Genomic DNA, 24,680 nt, shown 5'->3' on the forward strand with positions numbered 1-24,680 from the left:
ATGTATTTGATGAACAAAAGAGCTATACAGAAGAGACTGAATGAAGTAAAAACTAACAGAAATTGTATAAATGTAATTTATTTGAAAAACATATATAAGTAAAAGTTTAAGTTTAAAATATAGAGTAATATATAGGAAAAATGCTAACAATGCAATAAAATACAGAAGAAAATAACTGCATGTGTATATTACACGCCCTCAGTTTGTGCAGTCAGCAGTTATTCCTGTTTAAAGTGTTCCCAATTAATTGAGGAGTTTTTCAAGTTCTTGTTCTCTGAGTCTTCCACAAATACATCATAATATTGGTGTTTTTTATCTAGGTTAAATGTCTTATATTTAATGTGTCCTACTTAATTAAAATATAAGATCTATATAATCAGGAAACCACCTTGTAAAAAATAATATCTGAAAATGCAAAAACACAACTTGTCAAATTGCACATATCAAACATTCTCAGATAATTCAGTTAACCACTCAACTATGAAGGGAAATAAAGTGAAATATTAAATATATGTCTGGATTTTGGGGTAAATAATGTTAAGTATATAGAGTTGGAAAAATAACACAGTGGGTAAGAGTGTGTTCTTTATTGCAGAGGACTCAATATTAGCTCCCAGTGGCTGCACCAGAAGCTCACAACTGTCTGTGACTACACCTCCAGGGGACACAATTCATGCCCACTTTGGGCCTTACAACTCACCAAAACTAACATGCACATAAGCATACAGACATAGACATATTCACACATATTTTAAAATGAAAAATTTCAAAGAATCTGAATGATAGGTCTTGAAATAAATTTCAGTTAAAGCAAAACCCACTTACTTTATGTTTTTAGTTTTGAAAAGAAGTGGAATTTTATTATTCTAAAAAAGTACACAAATAATCACGTAAGAAATTGAATAATTATGCACTGACACTGGATTATCACACCATAACAATTTTGATTGACACACTAGTATTCATGTTATAACATAAATAATCATTGGACATGTTGCACAGAAAGCCAATACATGCATTGAGACTCAGATATTAAAAAGCAAAAATATGCAACTATTTAGCACAACAATCAAATTTGAATATTTGGAATAAAAGGTGTTGGGTCCAGCACTCAACACAGTTATAGTCATGGTGAATGCTGTGCCTGAAGAACTTAGGTGTGAACACTTTCCAAGAAGCTTTGGACCTCTACTGCCTTAGTAAGAGGATGTGCACATGTGATGCCTCCTTTGGGAAAACACACCCTTAAAACAAGCATATGGGGGGCAATCTACAGTAGACCATTGCAGCCAAAGCCAGCCTGGACTTTCCAGGCTAGCCAGGGCTCCAGAGAAACCCTGTGTGAAAAAGGGTCCATAAACATGGGGTGAGGGCAGATGTGCTCTGATGCTCAGCTTTCCGTGCTGTGGTCACGTAGATGCTTTAGCCTCTCAGGACATCCTGTAAGTTATTATTCTGACTCTGCCTCTTGTCAGCTGAAGCAGCACGATGCTGTCTGTGCTCCTAAACATTTTGTGCACTGGTGAGTCCTGCTGGGAATAAAGGGTGTGGAATAGCAAGGTGAATATATCATCTACGGAGGCTGTATTCATCCACAGCAGAAACACTGGATTCCATGGTGGGGTTGGTGCTTGAGTTCACCTTAACTTAAGTGATCTCCGATTCTACTGTACAGAGGCTCTACGAGGATGGGTAGGTCAGATCACCAGGTTATTGGAAGGAGATAGATCACTCATCATGAATTTTTCTTTCCAGGCTACTTCCTAGTCCAGGGGACATTGGTACAAGAAGGTGAGTCCATCCTTAAAACATTGATTTATACTACCCATTGCAATAGATAGGCTGGGTTCTAGCAGAAGAGGGGATATTATGGGTATTGGCTGGTGGCTTATGTGAGTGATTTGTTGGTGAGTCTTCTGAATTTTGAAGTTAGGAACCTGCAAGTCTCTCTCGCCCTTCTCTCCCAGACCATCACTGACTCTGCCCCTGGCTGAGTTAGACATCAACTTTGGTCAGATAAACATTTCGGTTTTTCAAGAGAAGGCTTCTCTGTGCAGCTATAACTATTCTAGAACTCACTTTTTAGACCAGGCTGCCCATGAACTCAGATATCCACCTGCTTCTGTAACCCAAATGCGGAGACTAAAATAGTGGGTCGTAACACCTGGAGGATAATCAGTATTTCAAATAAAACATACTCCTCCCCTTTGCTATACTCTTTCCTGACAACCCCCAAATATTTTGAGAGGATTTTGATAATATAATTTATGATTTTGTAAGTCTGTATTTCACTTGACAAACCACTGACATTGTTATTTTTGCCTTCAAACATCAACACTGAAGACATAATTTGTTTACCACCAGCACTCTATTGTAACCTCTTGTTTTGACTCACTTTTAGAGAACGATTTTTTCTTTTTCTACAAAATATTTCATGTAACTCATTAGTAACCTTCCCTTGAAGCGTGAAGTATGTACCATTTTTGTGCTTATGGTAAACTCTATCTGGGACTGTTTTCTGAGAAATTAATTATCTCCATTTCTGATGAACAGTGTTGCTGACATTTTAGTCAGGGTTTTTCTTTTTACCACTCACTTTATTGAATGCACCCTCCCGGGCTAATGTGTCTTTAGGTCTTTGCTCAGAAGTCTACCATTAACTGTGCTGGAAGTGCCCTTAGTGTTCTTTGCTTCCCTTATCATCCTGAATCAAGGAAGTCTTACTATAATAATATAGTGTGTATTCATGACTATGTGGAGTGAATTTGTTTTGTGTCATTTGACCCTCTTGGACCTGACCATGTTCATTTTATTACAAGTTTCAACGGTGTTTTATATATATATATATAAATCCATCTCTAAGGGACATTTTTAATCATTTTTTATTTTAATTTTAAATAGCTTGCTTTACATGTCAATCCCACTTCCCTCTCCCTCCCCTCCTCCAGCACTCCCCTTCCCCCACAGCCTCCCACCCTATTGCCAAATCCTTCCACATAGGGGATATCTAGAGTCTGTCATTTCACTCTGGGTAGGGTCCAGGCACTCCAGTAAGAGTCCAGGCTGAGAGTGTATCCCTCTTTGTGCTATGGGCACACGATGACTGTTTGTATTCCAGGGATAGACACTGATCCACAGCTCAGGGCCCCATAGGTTGCCCAGGCCTTCTCGCTGACACTCACATTTGGGGAATCCAGATCAGTCCCATGCTTTCCTCCCCGCTGTCAGTCTGGGGTCCAAGAGCTCTCCCCTGTTCAGATCAGCTGTCTCCGGTGGTTTTGCCAGCCCATTCTTTGCCAATTTGCTCATCACTCCTCTCTCTGTCACTGGGTTCCTTGGGTTCAGTTCAGTGATTAATTGTGTGTTTGCCTCTGCTTCCATCAGTCACAGGATGAAGGCTCCCGGATGGTTATAGACATCAAGTTCATTATTAGGAATGGGCATTCGAGGTGGTCCCTCCACTATTGTTTAGCTTGCCAATTGTTGTTATGCCTTTAGATCACTCGAGGTCACTCTGGTGCCTGATCTGTCTTCTAACCTATGATTCCCTCTTCCCCCTATTCTACACCCACCCTCTCAACTTCCTGCTCTCCCATGAACTACTCTCTCTTCCTCTTCTCCCCCTCTCTTCTTCCCAGCTCCCACTCCCCCCCAGCCCTCGCCGTGTTCCCCATTCATTCAGAGGTTCTTGTCTCAATCCTCTTCTCTTGGGTACTATGAATATATGCATATCTTTTAGGTTCTTTCCTATTTCCCAGACTCTCTATCAGTGGAAGTGCAGACTGGCACTATCCTGATCCATGTCTAAAATCCATATCTGAGTGAGTAAATACTCATTTCAAGATTCCATTGTTTTTTTCTGCTAAGTAATACTCCATTGTGTAAATGTACCACGTTTTCTCTATCCACTGTTCAGTTGAGGGGCATCTAGGTTGCTTCCAGGTTCTGGCTGTTACAAATAATGCTGCTAAGAACATTGTGGAGCAGATGCCCTTGTTGTATGAATTTGCCTCATTTGGATATATGCCTAAGAGTGGAATTGATGGGTCTTGTGGTAGATTTATTACATTTTCCTGAGGAATCTCCATACTGATTTCCAAGGAGGCTGTATGAGTCAGCACTCCCACCAGCAGTGGAGGACGGTTCCCCTCTCTCCACATCCTTTCCAGCAGAAATTGTCTTCGGTGTTTTTGACTTTAGCCATTCTGACAGGAGGAAGATGGTATCTCAGAGTTGTTTTGATTTGCAATTCCCTGATGGCTAAGGATGTTGAGCACTTTCTTAAGTGTCTCTTGGCCATTTTAGCATCCTCTATTGAGAATTCTCTGTTTAGTTCTGTACGCCACCTTTTAATTGGATCCTTTGGTGTTTTGGAGACTCGTTTCTTGAGTTCTTTGTAAATTTTGGAGATTAGCCCTCTGTCAGATGTAGGGTTAGTTAATACCTTTTCCCATTCTGCGGCCTGCCTTTTTGTCTTTTTGACTGTGTCCTTTGCCTTACAGAAGCTTTTTAGTTTCAGGAGGTCGCATTTGTTAATTGTCAATCTCAGTGTCTGTGCCACTGTTGTTATGTTCAGGAAGTGTTCTCCTGTACCAACTCGTTGAAGAGTATCTCCCACTTTCTCTTCTAAAAGTTTCAGTGTGGCTAGATTTATGTTGAGATCTTTGATCCATTTGAACTTAAGTTTTGTACATGGAGATAAACATGGATCTAACTGCAGTCTTCTGCATACCAGTACCCAGTTATGCCAGAACCATTTGTTGAAGATGCTTTCTTTTTTCCATTGTACAGTATTAGCTTCTTTGTCAAAAATCAAGTGTTCATAGGTGTGTGCGTTAAAATTAGTGCTTTCAATTCGGTTCCATTGGTCTACCTGCCTATTTTTGTGCCAATACCAAGCTGTTTTCAGGAATATAGCTTTATAATAGAACTTGAAGTCAGGTATGGTGATGCCTCCTGAAGTTCCTTTATTGTATAGGGTTGTTTTGGCTATCCTGGGCCTTTTGTTTGTACATATAAAGTTGATTAATGATCTTTCCAGGTCCTTGAAGAATTGTGATGGAATTTTGATAGTAATTGCGTTGAATCTGTAGACTGCTTTTGGCAAGATTGCCATTTTTATTCTGCTGATCCTACCAACCTAGAGCATGGCAGACCTTTCCATTTTCTGGTATCTTCTTTGATTTGTTTCTTTAAAGACACAAAGTTCTTGATATACAGGTCTTTCACTTCCTTGGTTAACGTTATCCCCAGATATTTGGGGCTGTTTTTGGCTATTGTAAAGGGTGATGTTTCCTGATTTCTTTCTCAGTCACTCCATCATCTGTATATAATAGGGCCACTGAGTTTTTTGAGTTTACCTTGTATCCTGCCACATTGCTGAAGGTGTTTATCAGCTGTAGGTGTAACCTTGCAGAGTTTTTGGGGTCACTTATGTAAACTCTCATATCATCTGCAAATAGTGAAATTTTGACTTCTTCTTTTCCTATTTGTATACTCTTTGTCTCCTTTTGTTGTCTTATTGCTGTAGCTAGAAATTCAAGTACAATATTGAAGAGATATGGAGAGAGTGGACAGCCTTGTCTTGTTCCTGATTTTAGAGGAATTGCTTTGAGTTTCTCTCCATTTAGTTTGATGTTAGCTGTTGGATTACTGTATATTGCTTTTATTATATTCAGCTAAGTTCCTGTTATCCCTGATCTCTCTAAGACCTTTATCATTAAGGGGTGCTGGATTTTATCAAAGGCTTTTTCAGCATCTAGTGAGAAGATCATGTGGTTTTTCTTTCGCAGTTTGTTTACATTGTGGATTACATTGATAGATTTTCTAATGTTGAACCATCCCTGCATTCCTGGGATGAAGCCTACTTGATCATGGTGGATGATTTTTCTGATGTGTTCTTGAATCCGGTTTGCGAGTATTTTATTGAGTATTTTTGCATCGATGTTCATGAGGGAAATTGGTCTATAGTTCTCTTTCTTAGTTGTGTCTTTGTGTCGCTTGGGTATCAAGGTAATTGTAGCCTCGTAAAAAGAGTTTGGCAGTGAGCCTCCTGCTTCTATTGTGTGGAATACTTTGAGGAGTATTGGAATTAGCTCTTCTTTGAATTTCTGGTAGAATTCTGCACTGAAGCCATCTGTGCCTGGGCTTTTTTTGTTTGGGAGACTTTTGATGACTGCTTCTATTTCATTAGGGGTTATAGGTCTGTTTACATTGTTTATCTGTTCTTGATTTAGTTTTGGCAAGTGATATCTATGCAGGAAATTGTCCATTTCCTTTAAATTTTCAAATGTTGTGAAGTACAGATTTTCAAAGTATGCCCTGATGATTCTCTGGATTTCCTCAGAGTCCGTTTTTATGTCCCCTTTTTCATTCCTGATTTTGTTAATTAGCATGCTCTGTCTCTCTTTTGGCTAGTTTGGACAGGGGTTTGTCTATTTTGTTGATTTTCTCAAAGAACCAGCTCTTTGTTTCATTGATTTTTCTCAGTGTTTTCCTGGTTTCTAAGTGATTGATTTCAGGCCTCAATTTGATTATTTCCTGGCGTTTGCTCCTCCTGGGTGAGTTTACTTCTTTTTGTTCTAGAACATTCAGCTGCGCTATTAATTCTCTAGTATGACTGTTCTCCAGTTTTTTCATGTGGGCACTTAATGCTATAAACTTTCCTCTCAGTACTGCTTTCAAAATGTCCCATAAGTTTGTTTATGTTGTGTCTTCATTCTCATTGAAATCGAGGAAGTCTTTAATTTCTTTTTTATTTCTTCCTTTACCCAGGGATAGTGCAATTGTGCATTGTTCAATCACCATGAGTTTGTAGGGTTTCTGCGATTTGTGTTATTGTTGAATTCTAATGTTAATGCATGGTGGTCTGATAAGATGCAGGGGGTTATTCCAATTTTTTGTATCTGTGGAGATTTGCTGTTTCCTATTATGTGGTCAATTTTAGAGAAGGTTCCATGTGGTGCCGAGAAGAAGGTATATCCCTTTGTATTTGGGTGGAATGTTCTATAGATGTCTGTTAAACCCAGTTGGGTCATAACTTCTATTAGTTCTTTTGTTTCTTTGTTAAGTTTCTGTCTGGAGGTCGTGTCTAGCGGTGAGAGCAGAGTATTGAAGTCTCCGACTATTAGTGTGTGAGATTTTATGTGCATGTTGAGCTTTAGTAATGTTTCTTTCACGAATGTAGGCGCCTTTGTATTTGGGGCATAGATATTTAAAATTGAGAATTCATCTTGATGTACTTTTCCTTGGATTAATATGAAGTGTCTTTCTTCATCTCTTTGGATTGATTTTAACTTGAAGTCTAATTTGTTAGATATTAGGATTGCTACACTCGCTTGTTTCTTGGGACCGTTTGATTGGAATGTCTTTTCCCAACCCTTTACTCTGAGATAACGTCTGTCTTTGATGTTGAGATGTGTTTCTTGTATGCAGCAAAAGGAGGGGATCTGTCTTCCTATCCATTCTGCTAGTCTGTGTCTTTTTATAGGCAAGTTGAGGCCACTGATATTGAGGGATATTAATGACCATTGATTGATGATTCTTGTTTGTGCTTAATTTATGGTTAGTGAAGTTAGTTTGTGTACTTTCACCTCCCTTTTTCTTTTGGTGTTTTGTAAAGTGGGATTATATTTTGCCTGTGTCTTTGTGAATGTAGTTATCTTCCTTGGATCTAGGTTTTCCTTCTAGCACTTTCTGTAGAGCTGGCTTCAAGGATACATATTGTTTAAATCTGGCTTTGTCATGGAATATTTTGTTTTCTCCATCTATGGTAATTGAGAGCTTTGCTGGATATAGTAGTCTGGGCTGGCATCCTTGTTCCCTTAGCGTTTGTAGGACATCTGTCCAGGATCTTCTGGCTTTCACCGTTTCCATTGAGAAGTCAGGTATAATTCGGATAGGTCTGCCTTTGTATGTTACTTGGCCTTTATCTTTAGCTGCTCTTAATATTTTCTCTTCACTCTGTACGTTTGATGTTTTGATTATTATATGGCGAAGTGACTCCTTTTTCTGGTCGAGCCTGTTTGGTGTTCTGTAAGATTCTTGTATTTTCATAGGCATATCTTTCTTTAGGTTAGGGAAGTTTTCTTGTATGATTTTGTTGAATATGTTTTCTCTACCTTTAAGTTGTATTTCTTCGCCTTCTTCTATACCTATTATTTTCAGGTTTGGCTTCTTCACGGTGTCCCATATTTCCTGGATATTTTGTGTTAAGGATTTATTGGTTTTGATATTTTCTTTGGTTGACGACTCTATATCCTCTAATGAGTCTTCAACACCTGAGATTCTCTCTTCTATCTCTTGTATTCTATTGGTGATACTGATCATTTACCCAGCTTTTCTATTTCCAGCATCCCTTCATTCTGTGTTTTCTTTATCTTTTCTATTTCAGCTTTCAATCCTTCAACAGTTTGAGTTCTTTCCTTCATTTTTTGGTTGTTTTTTTCTTGGTGATCTTTAGATTCTTTGAGAGATTTGTTTATTTCTTGAAGTTTAACCCCATTTCATGGATTTTTTGTTTGTTTTTTCTTCTATTTCTTTGAGGGATTTTCTGGTTTCTTTTTTGAGGGTCTCCATCATCTTCATGAAATAATTTTTAAGGTCTGTCTCCTCTTCTTCGTCTATGTAGTGCTTTTTGGGTCATGCTGGTGTTGGATCCCTAGATTCTGGTGGGGTCATGTTGGTCTTTCTATTGCTGAGTGAGCTCTTGTTCTGTCTTCTTCTCATCTCTTCTTCCAGTGGGTGCTGGTGGGGTCTTTCCGTCTCCACTGGTCTCCTTCCTTCCTAAAGCTGAAGCTGGGGATGCTGACACGGAGTTTGGGGCCTGGCAGGGCTGATGTCTTTCCTGAAGCTGTACTCGCTGGGGTTGGGGTCTTGGAAAGGCTGATGTCTTTCTTGTGTGGGCGGGTCCTCTGGATGCCAGGAGCAGCCCCGGAAGATCAAGGGGATGGGTGTTGGGCGGGGTGTCCCCACCTGAGACCCCATCTCACCTGAAGCTGTACTTGCTGGGGTTTGGGGCTTGAAAGGGCTGATGTCTTTCCTGTGTGGGCAGGTCTTCTGGATGCCAGGAGCGGCCCGGGAGATCAAGGGGATGGGTGTGGGGCAGGGGTCCTGCCTGAGACCCAATCTCAACTGAAGCTGGACTCGCTCTCCCTAGGGGATTTTTGCTTATTCTTATTACCTCTCTTATTTCTGTCTTATTGTTAATATTTTACTGATTCAGAATTTTATATTATGCATTTTAATTACATTCATTCCTCTGCCTAAAGTCATCCTAGTTCAAACACCTCCACTACAGACCCAAAGAAATCTCTATAATACTTTACTTTTTCATGAATTTTTATAACTGATAATTTGGTACTGGGGTGGTATCCAAATATTCTGTCGCACTCTGTTATTGTATTTCACACAGTTTCTGTATTTACCCATCAGGTTACAAAATGCCTGATATCAGCTCACTTATTGTTCTACTTAATCAAGCATTCTATCGAAACATTCTATTAACATTTTGAAATTTTGCATTCATATGAGGCACACATGTGTGCACATGCACATGTGTAAGTGTGTGTGTGTGTGTGTGTGTGGTGAGTGGAGTGGGTACATGTTCTATGACACAATGGTGAAGGTCAATGGACAACTTTCTGCATCAATTTTTTTTACTTTAACCACATGTGTCCTACTGATGGAGTCCAAAGAGTCATGCAGGGCAGCAAAAGCCTTTATCTAATTAGACAGCAAGATGATGCATACATTTTTCCAACTCAACAATTGTATTCTTAACAGTGATGTTGTCAAAATTTACTGTTATTCAATGATTAATTTTTAAAATTCATTGAATATTTAGAGAGTTTCTTTTTATGTGTAGATCGTTTGTTTTTCTTTGAACAAATAGACTTCTTTTTACATTTAGTTTCTTGAGACCTGCACTCATGAGTACTCTCATTGCTCACTATGAGGGTCCAGCTCTGTTTCAGCACCAGGCCATGTGAACAAAATTCAGGGATGTGACAATAGATTAGGAAAAGTACTTATCTAACAGTTATACCTTTTTATCTGATGGAAAAATAAGGAAGCACAGACACTTTTTGATGGCGATTTTTTCTATATTTAACCTAGAAGCAATTGTCTCTGAAATATTTCTCTTGTTCTCCTCCCAGTGATCTATTCAACAGCTTTCCTAGTTAGTTCTACATCTTTCTCTGTCTCCATTTCCACTGCTACACTGCTGTCTCGGCCATTCTCTCTACCTCCATACTTCATTAGCTCTATGTGGGTGAGGTTTCCCAGAAAGATGACATTGGAAATCAAGACTGAACAATAACAATTAGTTAGCTGAAGCTTGAGTGGTAAAGAGTATGTGAATACTAAAGTTGCTTCAAAATCTGACCATGAATCAATCAACAACACCTGGAAGAATGACCTTGTGTATTTGTCTCTAGGGGCAACCAGCCACCTAGCAATCAACTGAGGTCTTGGTTAAATATGTGTGTGAAAGGCTGGCTTTGTAGCTAAGAATTTTCCTATGTCAATCTGAGTTAGGAAAAATACCGCTGTATTATTTCTGTTCATCAATATTATATAACTTAGGTAGACTCATCCTCTCAATCATCCACAGCTATATATTAGACAAATAAGCTTGAAATACACCACCAAAGGGCTGTGTAAAGAACCCCACAGCTGTTGTTATTAGGGAGGCATAGCAATGGACCTGAGAATGTTAGACAGAAAACAACCAGTCATTCCATGCCAATAGTCCCACAGTTTTGTCAAGTGGGGGACCCAATAACAACTGATGAGTCAGCTTGGCAAAGAAGGATTCTCCAACAACTTCTAGTGGGCTGACTAGTTATCACTGATGTACAGTCCCATGGTCCTCTGCACACTATGTTTGTAACATTTTTACCCATTGGCATCCTATATCACAGATGCTTCCCCAGTCATTTTTTTGGCAACTCAATAGCTAGGATGAAGAAAAACCTGAATGTCCTTCACTTAAACAATGGATGATAAAAATGTGTTACATGTACACTGTGGGGGTACTACTCAGTGGTAAATGACAATGAGACCATGAAATTTTGAAAAAAAATGGAACTAGAAAATATTATCCTGAGGATGATAACCCAGAACCATAAAGAAAATGCCACATTTTCTCTCTCAGCTATGCTTCCTAGTTCCAAATATTTTTCATGGGTTCTTACTATCCTGTGGCATAATAAAAAAGACTACTGTGAACATATTACTTGTACACCATGGGCCTTCCTTTCCTCTGTGTTTACATACCACAGCCTCACCACTGTTTTCTGCTATGTTTTATCTTTCTGATTTTCGTGCTTAAGTTCTTACACAAAGACACATGCACATTGAAGAGAACCACATCTTCTGTCACATGAAAAAATTTTGGTTGCAGATGCACCTTTACCATTTAGTATAACGTGAGAATGAAGTCGGGCCAATTTATAACCACCCTACATTAGATTATCTTGGTGATGATTTCTCTTGTTTGACTAGCCTGCTTCCTCTGTTTTGATGATCAGATACTGTAGCTATCTCAGCTCCCTAAATCAATAATAAGACTGACCACACTCCACATATGGGACAATTTCATGCTAGGTCCCATGATGTTCTCTGTTTGGGCTGTGTTGCAAGATGTCCAAACTGGCTGGAGTCTATGTGGTCTTCACTGCAGTGTTTTTCTACTGTCCCTTTTCTCAGTAACATCCACCATTTGGATGCAAGATTCATGGTAGGGCAATCAAGAATCCAAATGCTTTTTCTCTCAAGTGAACCAAGTGGCAGAAAAATTCTACATTGTTAATGTTTCATATACAAGGAGCCTTGAAATGGTGGAGAAACTGTATGTCTGCCCATAACTTTTCACTATTAGTGTAGAAAATGAGCCAATAGGAATGCTGTGAATGAAGTTAAATGTATATCAAGAACTTTGAGTCTTTAAAGAAAGAAAACAAAGAGGATGCCAAAAAATAGAAAGATCTCCCATAAAATGGCAATATTGCCAAAAAGAGTCTACAGATTCAATGTAATCCCTATTGAAATTCAGGCATAATTCTTCACAGACCTGGAAAGAACAATAATCAACTTTATTTGGAAAAACAAAAGGCCCAGGGTAGCCAAAACAACCCTATACAATAAAGGAACTTCAGGAGGCATCACCATACCTCTCTCCAGGCTCTATTACAGAGCTGTAGTCCTGAAAACAGCTTGGTATTGGCACAAAAATAGGCAGGTAGAAAAATGGAACTGAATTGAAAACACTGATTTTAACCCACACACCTATGAACACTTGATTTTTGACGAAGATAAAACCATACAATGGAAACAAGAAACAATCTTCAACAAACGGTGCTGGCATAACTGGGTACTGGTATGCAGAAACTGCAGATAGATCGATGTTTATCTCCTTGTACAAAACTTAAGTCCAAATGGATCAAAGATCTCAACATAAACCCAACCACACTGAAAATATTAGAAGAGAAAGTGGGAGATACTCTTCAACGACTTGGCACAGGAGACCACTTCCTGAACATAACACAAGTGGCACAGAAACTGAGATCGACAATTAACAAATGGGACCTCCTGAAAGTAAAAAGATTCTGTAAGGCAAATAAACAGTCAACAACACACAAAAGCTGTCCACAGAATGGGAAAAAATATTCACTAAACCCACATCTGACAGAGGGCTAATCTCCAAAATTTACAAAGAACTCAAGAAACAAGTCTTCAAAACACCAAAGGATCCAATTAAAAGGTGGGGTACAGAACTAAATAGAGAATTCTCAATAGAGGAGGCTAAAATGGCCAAGGGATACTTAAGAAAGTACTGAACATCTTTAGCCATCAGGGAAATGCAAATCAAAACAACTTTGGGATACCATCTTTGTCCTGTCAGAATGGCTAAAATAAAAAACACCAATGGGAATAAACCTACCACAAGACCCAGCAACTCCACTCTTAGGCATATATCCAAAAGATGCCCATTCATACAACAAAGATGTCTGTTCCACTATGTTCATAGCAAGTTAATTGTAATAGCCAGAACTTGAAAGCAACCTAGATGTACCTCACCCGAAGACTGGATAGAGAAAATGTGGTACATCTACACAATGGAATACTATTCAGCAGAAAAAAATAATGGAATCATGAGATTCGCAGGCAAATGGATGACACTAGAAGAAATCATCCTGAATGAGGTAACCCAGTCACAAAAACAGAAACATGGCATGTACTCTCTCATATATGGATTTTAGACATAGATCTGGGGAGTGCCAGCCTACAATACTATGGCCAGAGAGTCTGGGAAACAGAAACTTCATTTAGTGGCTGATCGAAGAAGAGGCACACTCCCTTGGTTAAATACTGAGCTGAACTCAAGAAAGCCAGTAACAGAGAGGGAGGACTGATGATCAAAGGGATTAAGACTGGGCTGGTTTAACCCCCAGAAACAGCTGACCAGACAAAGGTTAACTCTTGAATCCCAGGCATCAACCTGGGAATCCAGCATGGGACTGATCAAGACCCCCTGAATCTGGGTGTCAGTGAGGAGGCCTAGGGAATCTATTGAGCCTTGGGCAGTAGATCAGTACCCATCCCAAGTATACACACGGACTTTGGACTCCCATAGAACAATGTGAGGTGCACTCTCACCCTGAAATCTTGGGGGAAGGGTCTAGGCCCTGCCCTATATGAAATGACAGACTATGGACACCCCCATGGAGGGCCTCACCCTCCCTGGGGGAATGAGGGGATAACGGGGGGGGGTTTGGGGGAGGGCACGGGAGGAGGGGAGGGAATGGGAGAGGGACCTGGAACTGACTTGTGAAGCAACCTCGTTTCTTATCTAAATTTAAACTGGAAAATAAAATAAAAAAAAACACCAATGACAATTTATGCTGGACAGGATGTGGAGAGAGGGGAACACTCTTCCACTGCTGGTGGGTGTACCAACACATACAGCCACTTTGGAAAGCAGTATGGAGATTCCTCAGGAAAATATGAATTAATCTACCACAAGACCCATCAATTCCACTCCTAGGCATATATCCAAATGAGGCAAATTCACACACCAAGGACATCTGCTCCACGACATTCATAGCAGCATTATTTGTAATAGCCAGAACCTGGAACAATCTAGATGTCCCTCAACTGAAGAGTGGATAGAGAAAATGTGGTACATGTACACATGGAGTATTAGCAGAAAAAAACAATGGAATCTTGAAATTCGCAGGAAGAAACCATCCTGAGTAAGGTAACCCAGTCACAAAAAGAAAATGATGGTTATGTACTCACTCATATATGGATTTTAGACATGGATGAGGATATTGCCAGTCTGCACTTCCACTGACAGAGAGTCTGGGAAACAGGAAAGAACCTAAAAGATATGCATGGTACCCCAGAGAAGAGGAATGAGGCAAGATGCTCTGAACAGATGGAGAACATGGCAAGGCGTGGAGGGGAGTGGGAGCTGGGAAGAAGAGTGGGGGAGAAGAGGAAGAGAGAGTAGGCCATGGGGGAATAGGAAGGTTGAGGCGGGAGTAGAATAGGGGGAAGATGGAATCATAGGTTAGAAGACAGATCCGGCACCAGTGTGACCTCTAGTGATTTGGCACGCTAAGCAAAAGTGCAGAGACCACCTCGAATGCCCATTCCTAATAATGAACTTGATGTCTATAACCATCCTGGAGCCTTCATCCAGTGACTGATGGAAACAGAAGCAAACACCCACAATTAAACCCTGAACTGAACCCAAGGAACCCAGTGACAGAGAGAGAGGAGCAATGAGCAAATTGGCAAAGTATGGGCTGGGAAAACCAGCAGAGACAGCTGAGCTGAACAAGGGGGAGCTTTTGCACCTCAGACCAACAGCTGGGAGGACAGCATGCGTCCAATCCAGACCCCCTGAATGTGAGAGTCAGTGAGGAGTCCTGGGAAAACTATGGGGCCCTGAGGAGTGGATCAGTGTTTATCCCTGGAATACAAACAGACATCCTATGGCCATAACAGAAAGAGGGACGCTCTCTCAGCCTGGGCTCTTAAGGGAGTGCATGGACCCTACCCTGAGTGAAATGACAGACTCTAGATATCCCCTATGTGCAAGGAATTGGCAATAGGGTAGGAGGCTGGGGGTATGTTGAAGGGGTGTGGGGAAGGGGAGGGAGAGGGAACTGGGATTGACATGTAAAACAAGCTATTTAAAATTAAAATAATAAAAAAGAGTACATAAAGGACAGAATAGTAAAAATGACTCATTCCTCCTGTTTCATTGTCCATTTTCTTAGTTCTTTGTTCCTATGGGCTGACACACCCTAAACCCTAAGGTCTGAAATATTCACAATGTCATTCTAATCTGAGTATTATTTTTACATTTCTAGAGTCAGTGAGTATGAATCAAAAGCATTGTGGAAAGCACAACTTTTTTTTCCGTGTGTAACTAAAAATTTAATGGTTTAATTGCTTATCATTCTTTTTGTTTTATCTTTACTCTTTTTTTTAGGTAACTTGTTAACTTTATTGGGAAAGCTAAAAGAACTTATATTATTTAAAAACAAACAAAGTCCTCTTAACAAACATTTTCAGAATCCCATCTGGGAAAAAAACAAAAAAACCTAACCATACTACAATTTACAAATTTGACCTTTTATTCATTATTACCTGTTTGACTTTCTAAATGAGGGTTCGTTTTTAGTTATTTTTTTTATCTTCCAGTTTATATTTAGATAAGAATCGAGGTTGCTACACAAGTCAGTTCCAGGTCCCTCTCCCATTCCCTCCACTCCTCCCGTGCCCTCCCCCTAACCCCCCTCGTTATCCCCTCATTTCGCCAAGGAAGGTGAGGCCCTCCTTGGGGGTGTGCATAGTCTGTCATTTCATATAGGGCAGCGCCTAGACCCTTCCCCAAGAGTTCAGGGTGAGAGTGCACCTCACATTGTTCTATGGGAGTCCAAAGTCCGTGTGTATACTTGGGATGGGTACAGATCTGCTGTCCAAGGCTCAATAGATTCCCTAGGCCTCCTCACTGACACCCAGATTCAGGGGGTCTTGATCAGTCCCATGCTGGATTCCCAGGTTGATGCCTGGGATTCAAGAGTTAACCTTTGTCTGGTCAGCTGTTTCTGGGGGTTAAACCAGCCCAGTCTTAATCCCTTTGATCATCAGTCCTCCCTCTCTGTTACTGGCTTTCTTGAGTTCAGCTCAGTACTTAACCAAGGGAGTGTGCCTTTTCTTCGATCAGCCACTAAATGAAGTTTCTGTTTCCCAGACTCTCTGGCCATAGTATTGTAGGCTGGCACTCCCCAGATCTATGTCTAAAATCCATATATGAGAGAGTACATGCCATGTTTCTGTTTGTGTGACTGGGTTACCTCACTCAGGATGGTTTCTTCTAGTGTCATCCATTTGCCTGCGAATCTCATGATTCCATTATTTTTTTCTGCTGAATAGTACTCCATTGTGTAGATGTACCACATTTTCTCTATCCAGTCTTCGGGTGAGGTACATCTAGGTTGCTTCCAAGTTCTGGCTATTACAAATAAAGCTGCTATGAACATAGTGGAACAGACATCTTTGTTGTATGAATGGGCATCTTTTGGATATATGCCTAAGAGTGGAGTTGCTGGGTCTTGTGGTAGGTTTATTCCCATTTTTCTGAGGAATCTCCATACTGATTTCCAAAGTGGCCGAACCAGTTGGCACTCCCACCAGCAATGGAGGAGTGTCCCCCTTTAACCACATCCTCTCCAGCATAAATTGTCATTGGTGTTTTTGATTTTAGCCATTCTGACAGAAGTGAGATGGTATCTCAGAGTTGTGTTGATTTGCATTTCCCGGATGGCTAAGGATGTTGAGCACTTTCTCAAGTGCCTCTCAGCCATTTTAGACTCCTCTATTGAAAACTCTCTATTTAGTTCTGCAGTCCACTTTTTAATAGGGTCCTTTGGTGTTTTGGAGACTTGCTTCTTGAGTTCTTTGTAAATTTTGTATATCAACCCTCTGTCAGATGTGGGATTAGTGAATATTTTTTCCCATTCTGTGGGCTGCCTTTTTGTCTTGCTGACTGTGTCCTTTGCCTTACAGAAGCTTCTCAGTTTCAGTAGGTCCCATTTATTAATTGTTGATCTCACTGTCTGTGCTACTGGTGTTATGTTCAGGAAGCTGTCTCCTGTACCAATTCGTTCAAGGGTACCAACCACTTTCTCTTCTAAGAGGTTCAGTGTGGCTGGATTTATGTTGAGGTCTTTGATCCGTTTGGACTTAAGTTTTGTGCATGGCGATAAACATGGATCGATCCGCATTCTTCTACATGCCAGTCTCCAATTATGCCAGCACCATTTGTTGAAGATGCTTTCTTTATTCCATTGTATATTTTTAGCTTCTTTGTCAAAGATCAGATGTTCATACGTGTGTGGGTTAATACCCGGATTTCCAATTCGATTGGAAAGCACAACTTAATGTGGTTGATTATCATTAAAGCCCCTAGAGCCCTCTGCTCTTCTTGTAGGCAGCTAGACAGGTCTCAGATATCTCATCTTGGAATTCAGAACGCCCAGTAGCTTAGTGTTTCTATAGAGCAGGAATCTGGTGAATTTTAGCTTCCTAGTACTTATGTTTGTTTACCTACTGATTGCCCTGAGCTTTCCAGCTTCTCACATTGAAACAGGGATGTTTCAATTCAGAGTAAATTGTTCTAAAGCTACCTGAAGAATTAAAAATTGGAAGCTTAACTCTCAGGAATGAAGGAAGATCATTAAATCATTTTCTGTATGATTTCTCAAGGAAGCCATCACAAATATTCACTGTCTGCCTGGCCAAGCCCTGTTGTTGCACTGGGACAGCATGTGGAGCTTCGATGTGACTCTCATAGAGAGTCTGACTTGTTCCAGCTGCACAAGGAACTTGGAGATTTTATTCCTCAGGTCCATGAAAGAATATTCCAGAAGAGCATTCTCTTGGGCCCTGTGACACCAGCACATGGAGGAACCTACAGATGCTATAATCCCTATCATCAAAACCCTAATGACCTCTCATTACACAGTAACCCTTTGAAAATCATAATCTCAGGTCAGTGATCATGTTTGAAGCGTAATTTCATTGTCCCAATTCTCCTCATGTTAGAATTTTCAGAACAGATTTTAGCCAGAGTCTCAATATTGTAAAGGAATATTCAACACAGAAAATTAGACATGCTCTTTCCATTCCTAAGACTTCATGGGTGTTAAGGAAGAGGTAATAAGGGTCAAGTCAGGGAAAAAGTGGATTTGAAAGGAGAATTCAGGTACTAACAGGATGACATCAGGATGGGAGAATGTCCTTATTTGTACTGGGTCTGCAGAATCACCAGGGTTCATATAACAAAATGAGGAAATTTCATTAGTGGCAGAACTAAGAATAATGGGGGTACACCCTATTTCTAATTCTGGCAATGGACGAACGACGCCAGTGCTGAAAAAATGCATGATGCCTCTAGAAGCTAAAAGGCAAAAAAGCAATGAACACTTACCTAGGAAATTTTCTAAGTAACATGTCACTGCCTATACCTGATTTATAATATTAGGCTTGTTTCAGAGTTCTGATGTCCATTGTGCCCTTTTGAAAGATCACATTTGTGACAATTTGTTATGGTACTCATTGGAAACTAATACAGGAATCTTTCTCAAAGGCAAATTAAGAACCAGGAAAGGACTGCACAGAGAGCAGTAAAGTCAGGTTGGTAATGAATCATGTTGTCAGGAAGCAAATCTGAAGTGTCGGATCACGAATGCCTTATAGAACTTTGATCCATGGAGAAGATCAGAAGAGTTTCACTAGTACCTACCTTCATTCCTAATTGTTTTATCATGCCATGGTTTATATTTATTCCAAAATGGGATTAAAAAGACACTTGAATGAGCATGGCATAAAGCTTGCCATACTATCTGCATTCCTCAAATTTTAAAAGGGGCATGGTGGCTATGGTAGACAGATTCAGAAGAAACATTCTCACAGCAAGTCAATGGGAAAATATCGTTCTGCTGCCAAAGCCCAATAAGCAGGATATAGTCAGAAAAAGATGGACGAGTCTGTGTATACAGAAAAGGACACTGGGACACAGACAGGAAGGACAATTTAAGTGGGAAAGCATTCGTTTTCAGGGATACATAGACTGGAGTCATGTTTCTTGCAATCTCTTTATTTCTAGGAGTCTACAGGAAGCCTTTCCTCTTTGTCCCACATACTAACCTGGTAAATTCAGGAGAGAAGATGACCCTGAAGTGTCACTCAGAGATTGTGTTTGACATCTTCATTTTGACTTTACAAAGCAAGAAAATAATCAATGAATCCTTCCAGCATTCTGCAGAATCCCATCATGGGGGGTCCCATGCCAGCTTCTCAATAGGACCCACAACACCTGCTCACGCTGGGACTTACACCTGTTATGGTTCTTACAATCACACACCGTATGAGTGGTCTGAATCCAGTGACCCTGTTGACATCGTGATCACAGGTAAGAGGGTGTCACCTGCTCATCATCTTCTCTGTGATGCAGAGCAGTTATTATACAGAAATACTGGGAGGTCATAGGGAAGATGACTGTGGAGATCAGAAAGGTAGTCTTCATGAGTACATTACTGACATAGACAATGAAAGTGTAGACACAAGGACAAATCATTTGTTTTAATGTAAATCACTGATACAGGGAGGTAAAAGGAATCTTAACTAGAGGTAAAGAGAAAGGGTGACTTCATGAGCTTGATAATAATCAGACAATGAAGCCCTTGCTAGTATTCGGTATCGAAAGAAGGTCAGAATTTTGTTTGCTTCTAACTCTAAAAGACATCTACCAGAGAAAAATTGATATCATGTGTGGCCAGAATGTATCTGCTGAGTTAGACTGGTTCTTCATGAGTCCCGAAGCCTTGCTGTAGTTGGCACACACAGAGTTTCTGTCCTTTTGACAGTTTTACATTCTTGTCTTTGACCATTTTTTATTAAAGAATAGAATAGCCCTGGGAAATTGAGTAGAGCACCAATCACTGTACATCTTCTACATTTCCAAACAATTGTAAATACTTGTTCCAAAATTATTCAGACATTCCACGATGGAAGAAAAACACCCTACAGCGGTTCCCCCTGGGATTGGCAGGCATAAGTATTGCAGAGATATGAAAAAATATACAAATATTGAGTCATACAGGGTGACTGCAAGAAAGACTTGGAGACAGAAATACCTGTGGAAACACTAAGCATGGCATAGGTGGGAAGGGAAAAATTGCAAAAAGTCTTTAGCTTGAATGGAAGATTTGAAATTAGAGATGGGCAAATAATGGCAATTATTGGATATTTAGAAGCAAAGATAGGGAGACAGATGACAGATTACACTTGAGCAGTACACACACTAAGAGGAACAAGGGAAGGAAGACCATCATTGCCCGTGTTCTTGGGAACATACACGTTCATGGAATATTCTGCGCTTTGAAAAGAGACATTCACTAGCATAGATATGAATGAAAAAGAGGCAAGTTAGAAAATGAATGACTTAGAAGTAAGATTCTAGATTTTTAATATACATAGGATGGTGGAGATATAAGTTGTCGAATCAGAAACTGATCAGGAAGGGAAGGAGATTAACATGGAGGGTGTTGAAAGCGGTGGGATAGATATGCCAAGAAAGAGAGAATGAAGCATGGAGTAAGGACCAGCAAAGGTGGTACAATGTAGGGGATTCAGCACCAACCAGTGTGCTGCTCCGCACACCCTGTTCCTGCTTCTTAATTTGCCCTTGACACAGATTCCTGTGCTGGCTTCCAATAACTACCATAAAAAAATTACCATGAGCAAAATGAAGAGAATAAGGATCTCTTAATGAAGTCATTTACTTTGTATTCCAATTTAAAAAATAAATATCTCTTTGTGTTATGGACATACGAAGTCCATTTGTTTTTTTTTTCATTTTCTTTTTTTTATTATTTTCCATTTTAAATTTAGATAAGAAACAAGGTTGCTTCACAAGTCAGTTCCAGGTCCCTCTCCCTTTCCCTCCCCCTCCCCTCCTCCCGTGCCCTCCCCCCATCCCCCCCGTTATCCCTTCATTCCCCCAGGGAGGGTGAGGCCCTCCATGGGGGTGTCCATAGTCTGTCATTTCATATAGGGCAGGGCCTAGACCCTTCCCCAAGAGTTCAGGGTGAGAGTGCACCTCACATTGTTCTATGGGAGTCCAAAGTCCGTGTTTATACTTGGGATGGGTACTGATCTGCTGCCCAAGGCTCAATAGATTACCTAGGCCCCCTCACTGACACCCAGATTCAGGGGGTCTTGATCAGTCCCATGCTGGAGTCCCAGGCTGATGCCTGGGATTCAAGAGTTAACCTTTGTCTGGTCAGCTGTTTCTGGGGGTTAAACCAGCCCAGTCTTAATCCCTTTGATCATCAGTCCTCCCTCTCTGTTACTGGCTTTCTTGAATTCAGCTCAGTACTTAACCAAGGGAGTCTGTCTCTTCTTCGATCAGCCACTAAATGAAGTTTCTGTTTCCCAGTGAAATGACAGACTCTAGATATCCCCTATGTGGAAGGAAGTGGCAATTGGGTGGGATGCTGGGGGGAATGGTGGGGAGTGCGGGAGGAGGGGAGGGATGAGGACCTGGTATTGGCATGTGAAGCAGGCTATTTAAAATTAAAACAATAAAGTGAAAAATATAAAAAGGAAACGTTTCCTTGCAAAAAAAATAAAAATAAATAAATATCTCTAACTAAGCACGCCGATTGGCAAAACATTTGGACTGAATGAAAAGATAAAGAAGAAAAATTGGGTAAAAGAACGAAATCAGTGGAGGATGATGGACAAGAGAGAATAACAGCATAATATGATCATGATTAAACATATAAATACATATGTCACAACACTTAAAGAAAATGAGGCAATAAAATGTTGCAACTGGACTTTTATTTCAAAATGTTTAATAAAAATACATTATACATGCAACTTTATATTTCATAATGAATTTAACTGCTGTATAAATATAGTATATGTTAATAAAAACAAACTTAAAGAGGCAGGTGGAATGAACCAATTCATAGAGAGCCATTACTGTCAAAAAGCAAAACTGGGGTAAAATGCATGGTTACAGAACTGTGCTCTGAGACTCGGTAAGAGAGAAGGAAAGAGGGAGGGAAGACATAAGGAGGTAGGCAAAGTAGAGGTAACGGTGGGGCAGAGAGAAATATCACAGCAATGTAAGCATGGAGAAAGAACTCTGAGACGTGAATGAACACCAGTAAGGAACTGCCCCCTAATTGTCTCTGCTCTTTTTTTCCAGGCTTATACAAGAAACCTTCTCTGGCAGTCCTGATGGGCACTGTGGTGATGTCAGGGGAAAACATGACCTTGGCTTGCATCTCTGATCATCAGTTTGACATGTTCCATCTGTCCAGGGAGCAGGTGTCTCAGGGACATGGGCTGCCTGCCGTGGAGAATCACAATGGGCTATTTCAGGCCAATTTCTTTCTTGGGCCTGTGATCCAGGCAGGCAACTATAGGTGCTATGGCTCTTTCAGGAATTCTTCCCATGTTTGGTCATCCCCAAGTGACTCTTTGTACCTTCCTGCCACAGGTATACATATCTCATGTCTTGTGACTTAAAAAAACCTAAAGCCATGACTGAGAACCATCTTACTAATGAGAGTGAGATAGAGGCAAGTATTGCCATGTGTCCATTTGAAGTAAATAAATATATTTTATATATACATATGTATATATTTGTGTGTGTGCATAACATATATTGCACACATATACCTGTATACACAAATATGTGGGTATTAAAAGAACGTACTCAAAACAACCGTATACGTAAAATATTGTATGTATCGATATATACACAACCTATATCACATACAATAATAATAGTCAATGTAAAAGATGCTATTGACTTAAGAGTGGGGTGGGTGTGGGAAAATGTAGAGGAAGGATATCTGGGAGGATCCAGAGAAATGAACTGGAGAGGGAAGGGATATCATTACATTCAGTTAAAATTTCTTTTAAAACAGATGGAGTGAGTTTATCAGATGATAAAATGATACAGAGGAGTTTCCCAAACAATCTTTACCTAGCTTGGCCAGACCCACATAAATATCTTGTATACAGGCAGTTATAGAAAATGGTCAGCAGAGCCCCATAATGGATGAAGTTGGGGTCAGTTGGGCAGAGCAGACATGGAGCAGCCCAACTGATATCTCTATCCCATAGATCTCTCCACAGTATTCCTATTGTCTGATCACAACTTGACATCCAAGGACAGTAACATCTACTAAGAAAACCAAATAAAGGTATCCTATAACACAGGCACGCAGAAGTAAGGGGTTAAATAGATGCTGGTCACTGACAACCTGATAGGACTGTCCATTAGAGGAAGACAGACAATATCTTTGACCACCTCTGTCCTTCTTTTGTTTCCATTCTCTAGGAAATTACACTTCATGTCCAGAACCAGACTCCAAAACTAGTAAGTAAATTATTCCTCTTCTTTATTTAAAACTGTTGGCACTAAAGTCTACTGAAGTCATGTGCTGTGCAAGCTTCCTCACACATCTTTAATCTTAGCCTCATCAAGCATCTTCTCTCATTCTAAATATATGCAAAATCAGAAGATATTTAGGGGCAGCATGAATCCTGTAGGGACTCCTCATATCTTGGGAGTAATGAAGTCCTAATATATGAGAACCACCATCGTTATGATGGACAGGAAGTCTCATAAGAAGCTACCAGAGGACATCAGGGACCTTTTGACGTGTGTGTGTGTGTGTGTGTGTGTGTGTGTGTGTGTGTGTGTGTGTGTCCTGCAATTTCCTGATAGAGGCAGGATGGTGATGAGACAGAACAATCCTGTACAAGTCACATGAAATAGAAGGTGTTAGAGATAAAATTTAAGAATTCATGGTGATCCCACCAGGCAGTATTCAGGAAGGCTGCAGATTAACAATGAATTTGTAATAGTACCATCCCCTGCATTGTGAATCATAGAATATGAAGGAATTGTCCATCCTGGATTTTATTCCCTGGAGCCATAGAAAGTCTAGCTGTATGTACTACAGACAGTAGAAGAGCCTAGGATATTTTGGAAGGATTCCTTACCTCCATTCCTACCATGTATAGTACATATTAAATGTATTCTATGAATTTCACTTGAGAAAATAAAGAACACATAGTCATATGACATATGCCTTCCAAGTTCCTATTCTTATTAATGTATTGTATCAGTTCTTTCAGAATCTCAAACAATGTGATTTGATAACCTCCATCACTTCCCCATCTCCTCCGGGGCCCATCCACCAAACTGTGTGGTCTTCTTTATCCATTAAGTTGAATTTGTGATGCACATCTATTCAGGAATGTGTGTCTTCCCACTAGAGAGTAGCAACTCTCTTACAAATAAGTCTCCATCTCCCAGATATCACATGCTGATGGCATGCTAGTTGAGGGTATAGATAACTGTTTATTGTACAAATTGCTCACAAGAGAAAAACAAGCAACCCAGATGAGTTGAATAGTTTTCTGCCACTGAACAGGAAGCCGAAAGAGAGTGAGAAATCTGCTGTTCAGTCTTTTATTCCTCCCTCTGTACATGCCCCAGCCATGCACAATAGTGGGCCAAACTATATGTTACAATGTGCCTATAGAGTCTTGGATAGTGTATTACT

The 24,680-nt window shown here is 40.2% G+C and overlaps 1 protein-coding gene across 1 annotated transcript; it reads left to right on the forward strand.

Moving 5' to 3' along the window:
• Positions 1–17,774: 17,774 nt before the first annotated feature.
• LOC121135317 (killer cell immunoglobulin-like receptor 3DL1) lies at positions 17,775–23,493 on the forward strand. The gene is made up of 4 exons (XM_040733841.1): positions 17,775–18,072; positions 19,190–19,495; positions 22,304–22,597; positions 23,447–23,493. The coding sequence occupies exons 1-4, from the start codon at positions 17,775–17,777 to the stop codon at positions 23,491–23,493; spliced, it is 945 nt and encodes a 314-aa protein (XP_040589775.1).
• The last annotated feature ends 1,187 nt before the right edge of the window (positions 23,494–24,680 follow it).

Source organism: Mesocricetus auratus, unplaced genomic scaffold, assembly GCF_017639785.1.
Source record: "Mesocricetus auratus isolate SY011 unplaced genomic scaffold, BCM_Maur_2.0 Super-Scaffold_100037, whole genome shotgun sequence".
Classification (NCBI taxonomy): Eukaryota; Metazoa; Chordata; class Mammalia; order Rodentia; family Cricetidae; genus Mesocricetus; species Mesocricetus auratus.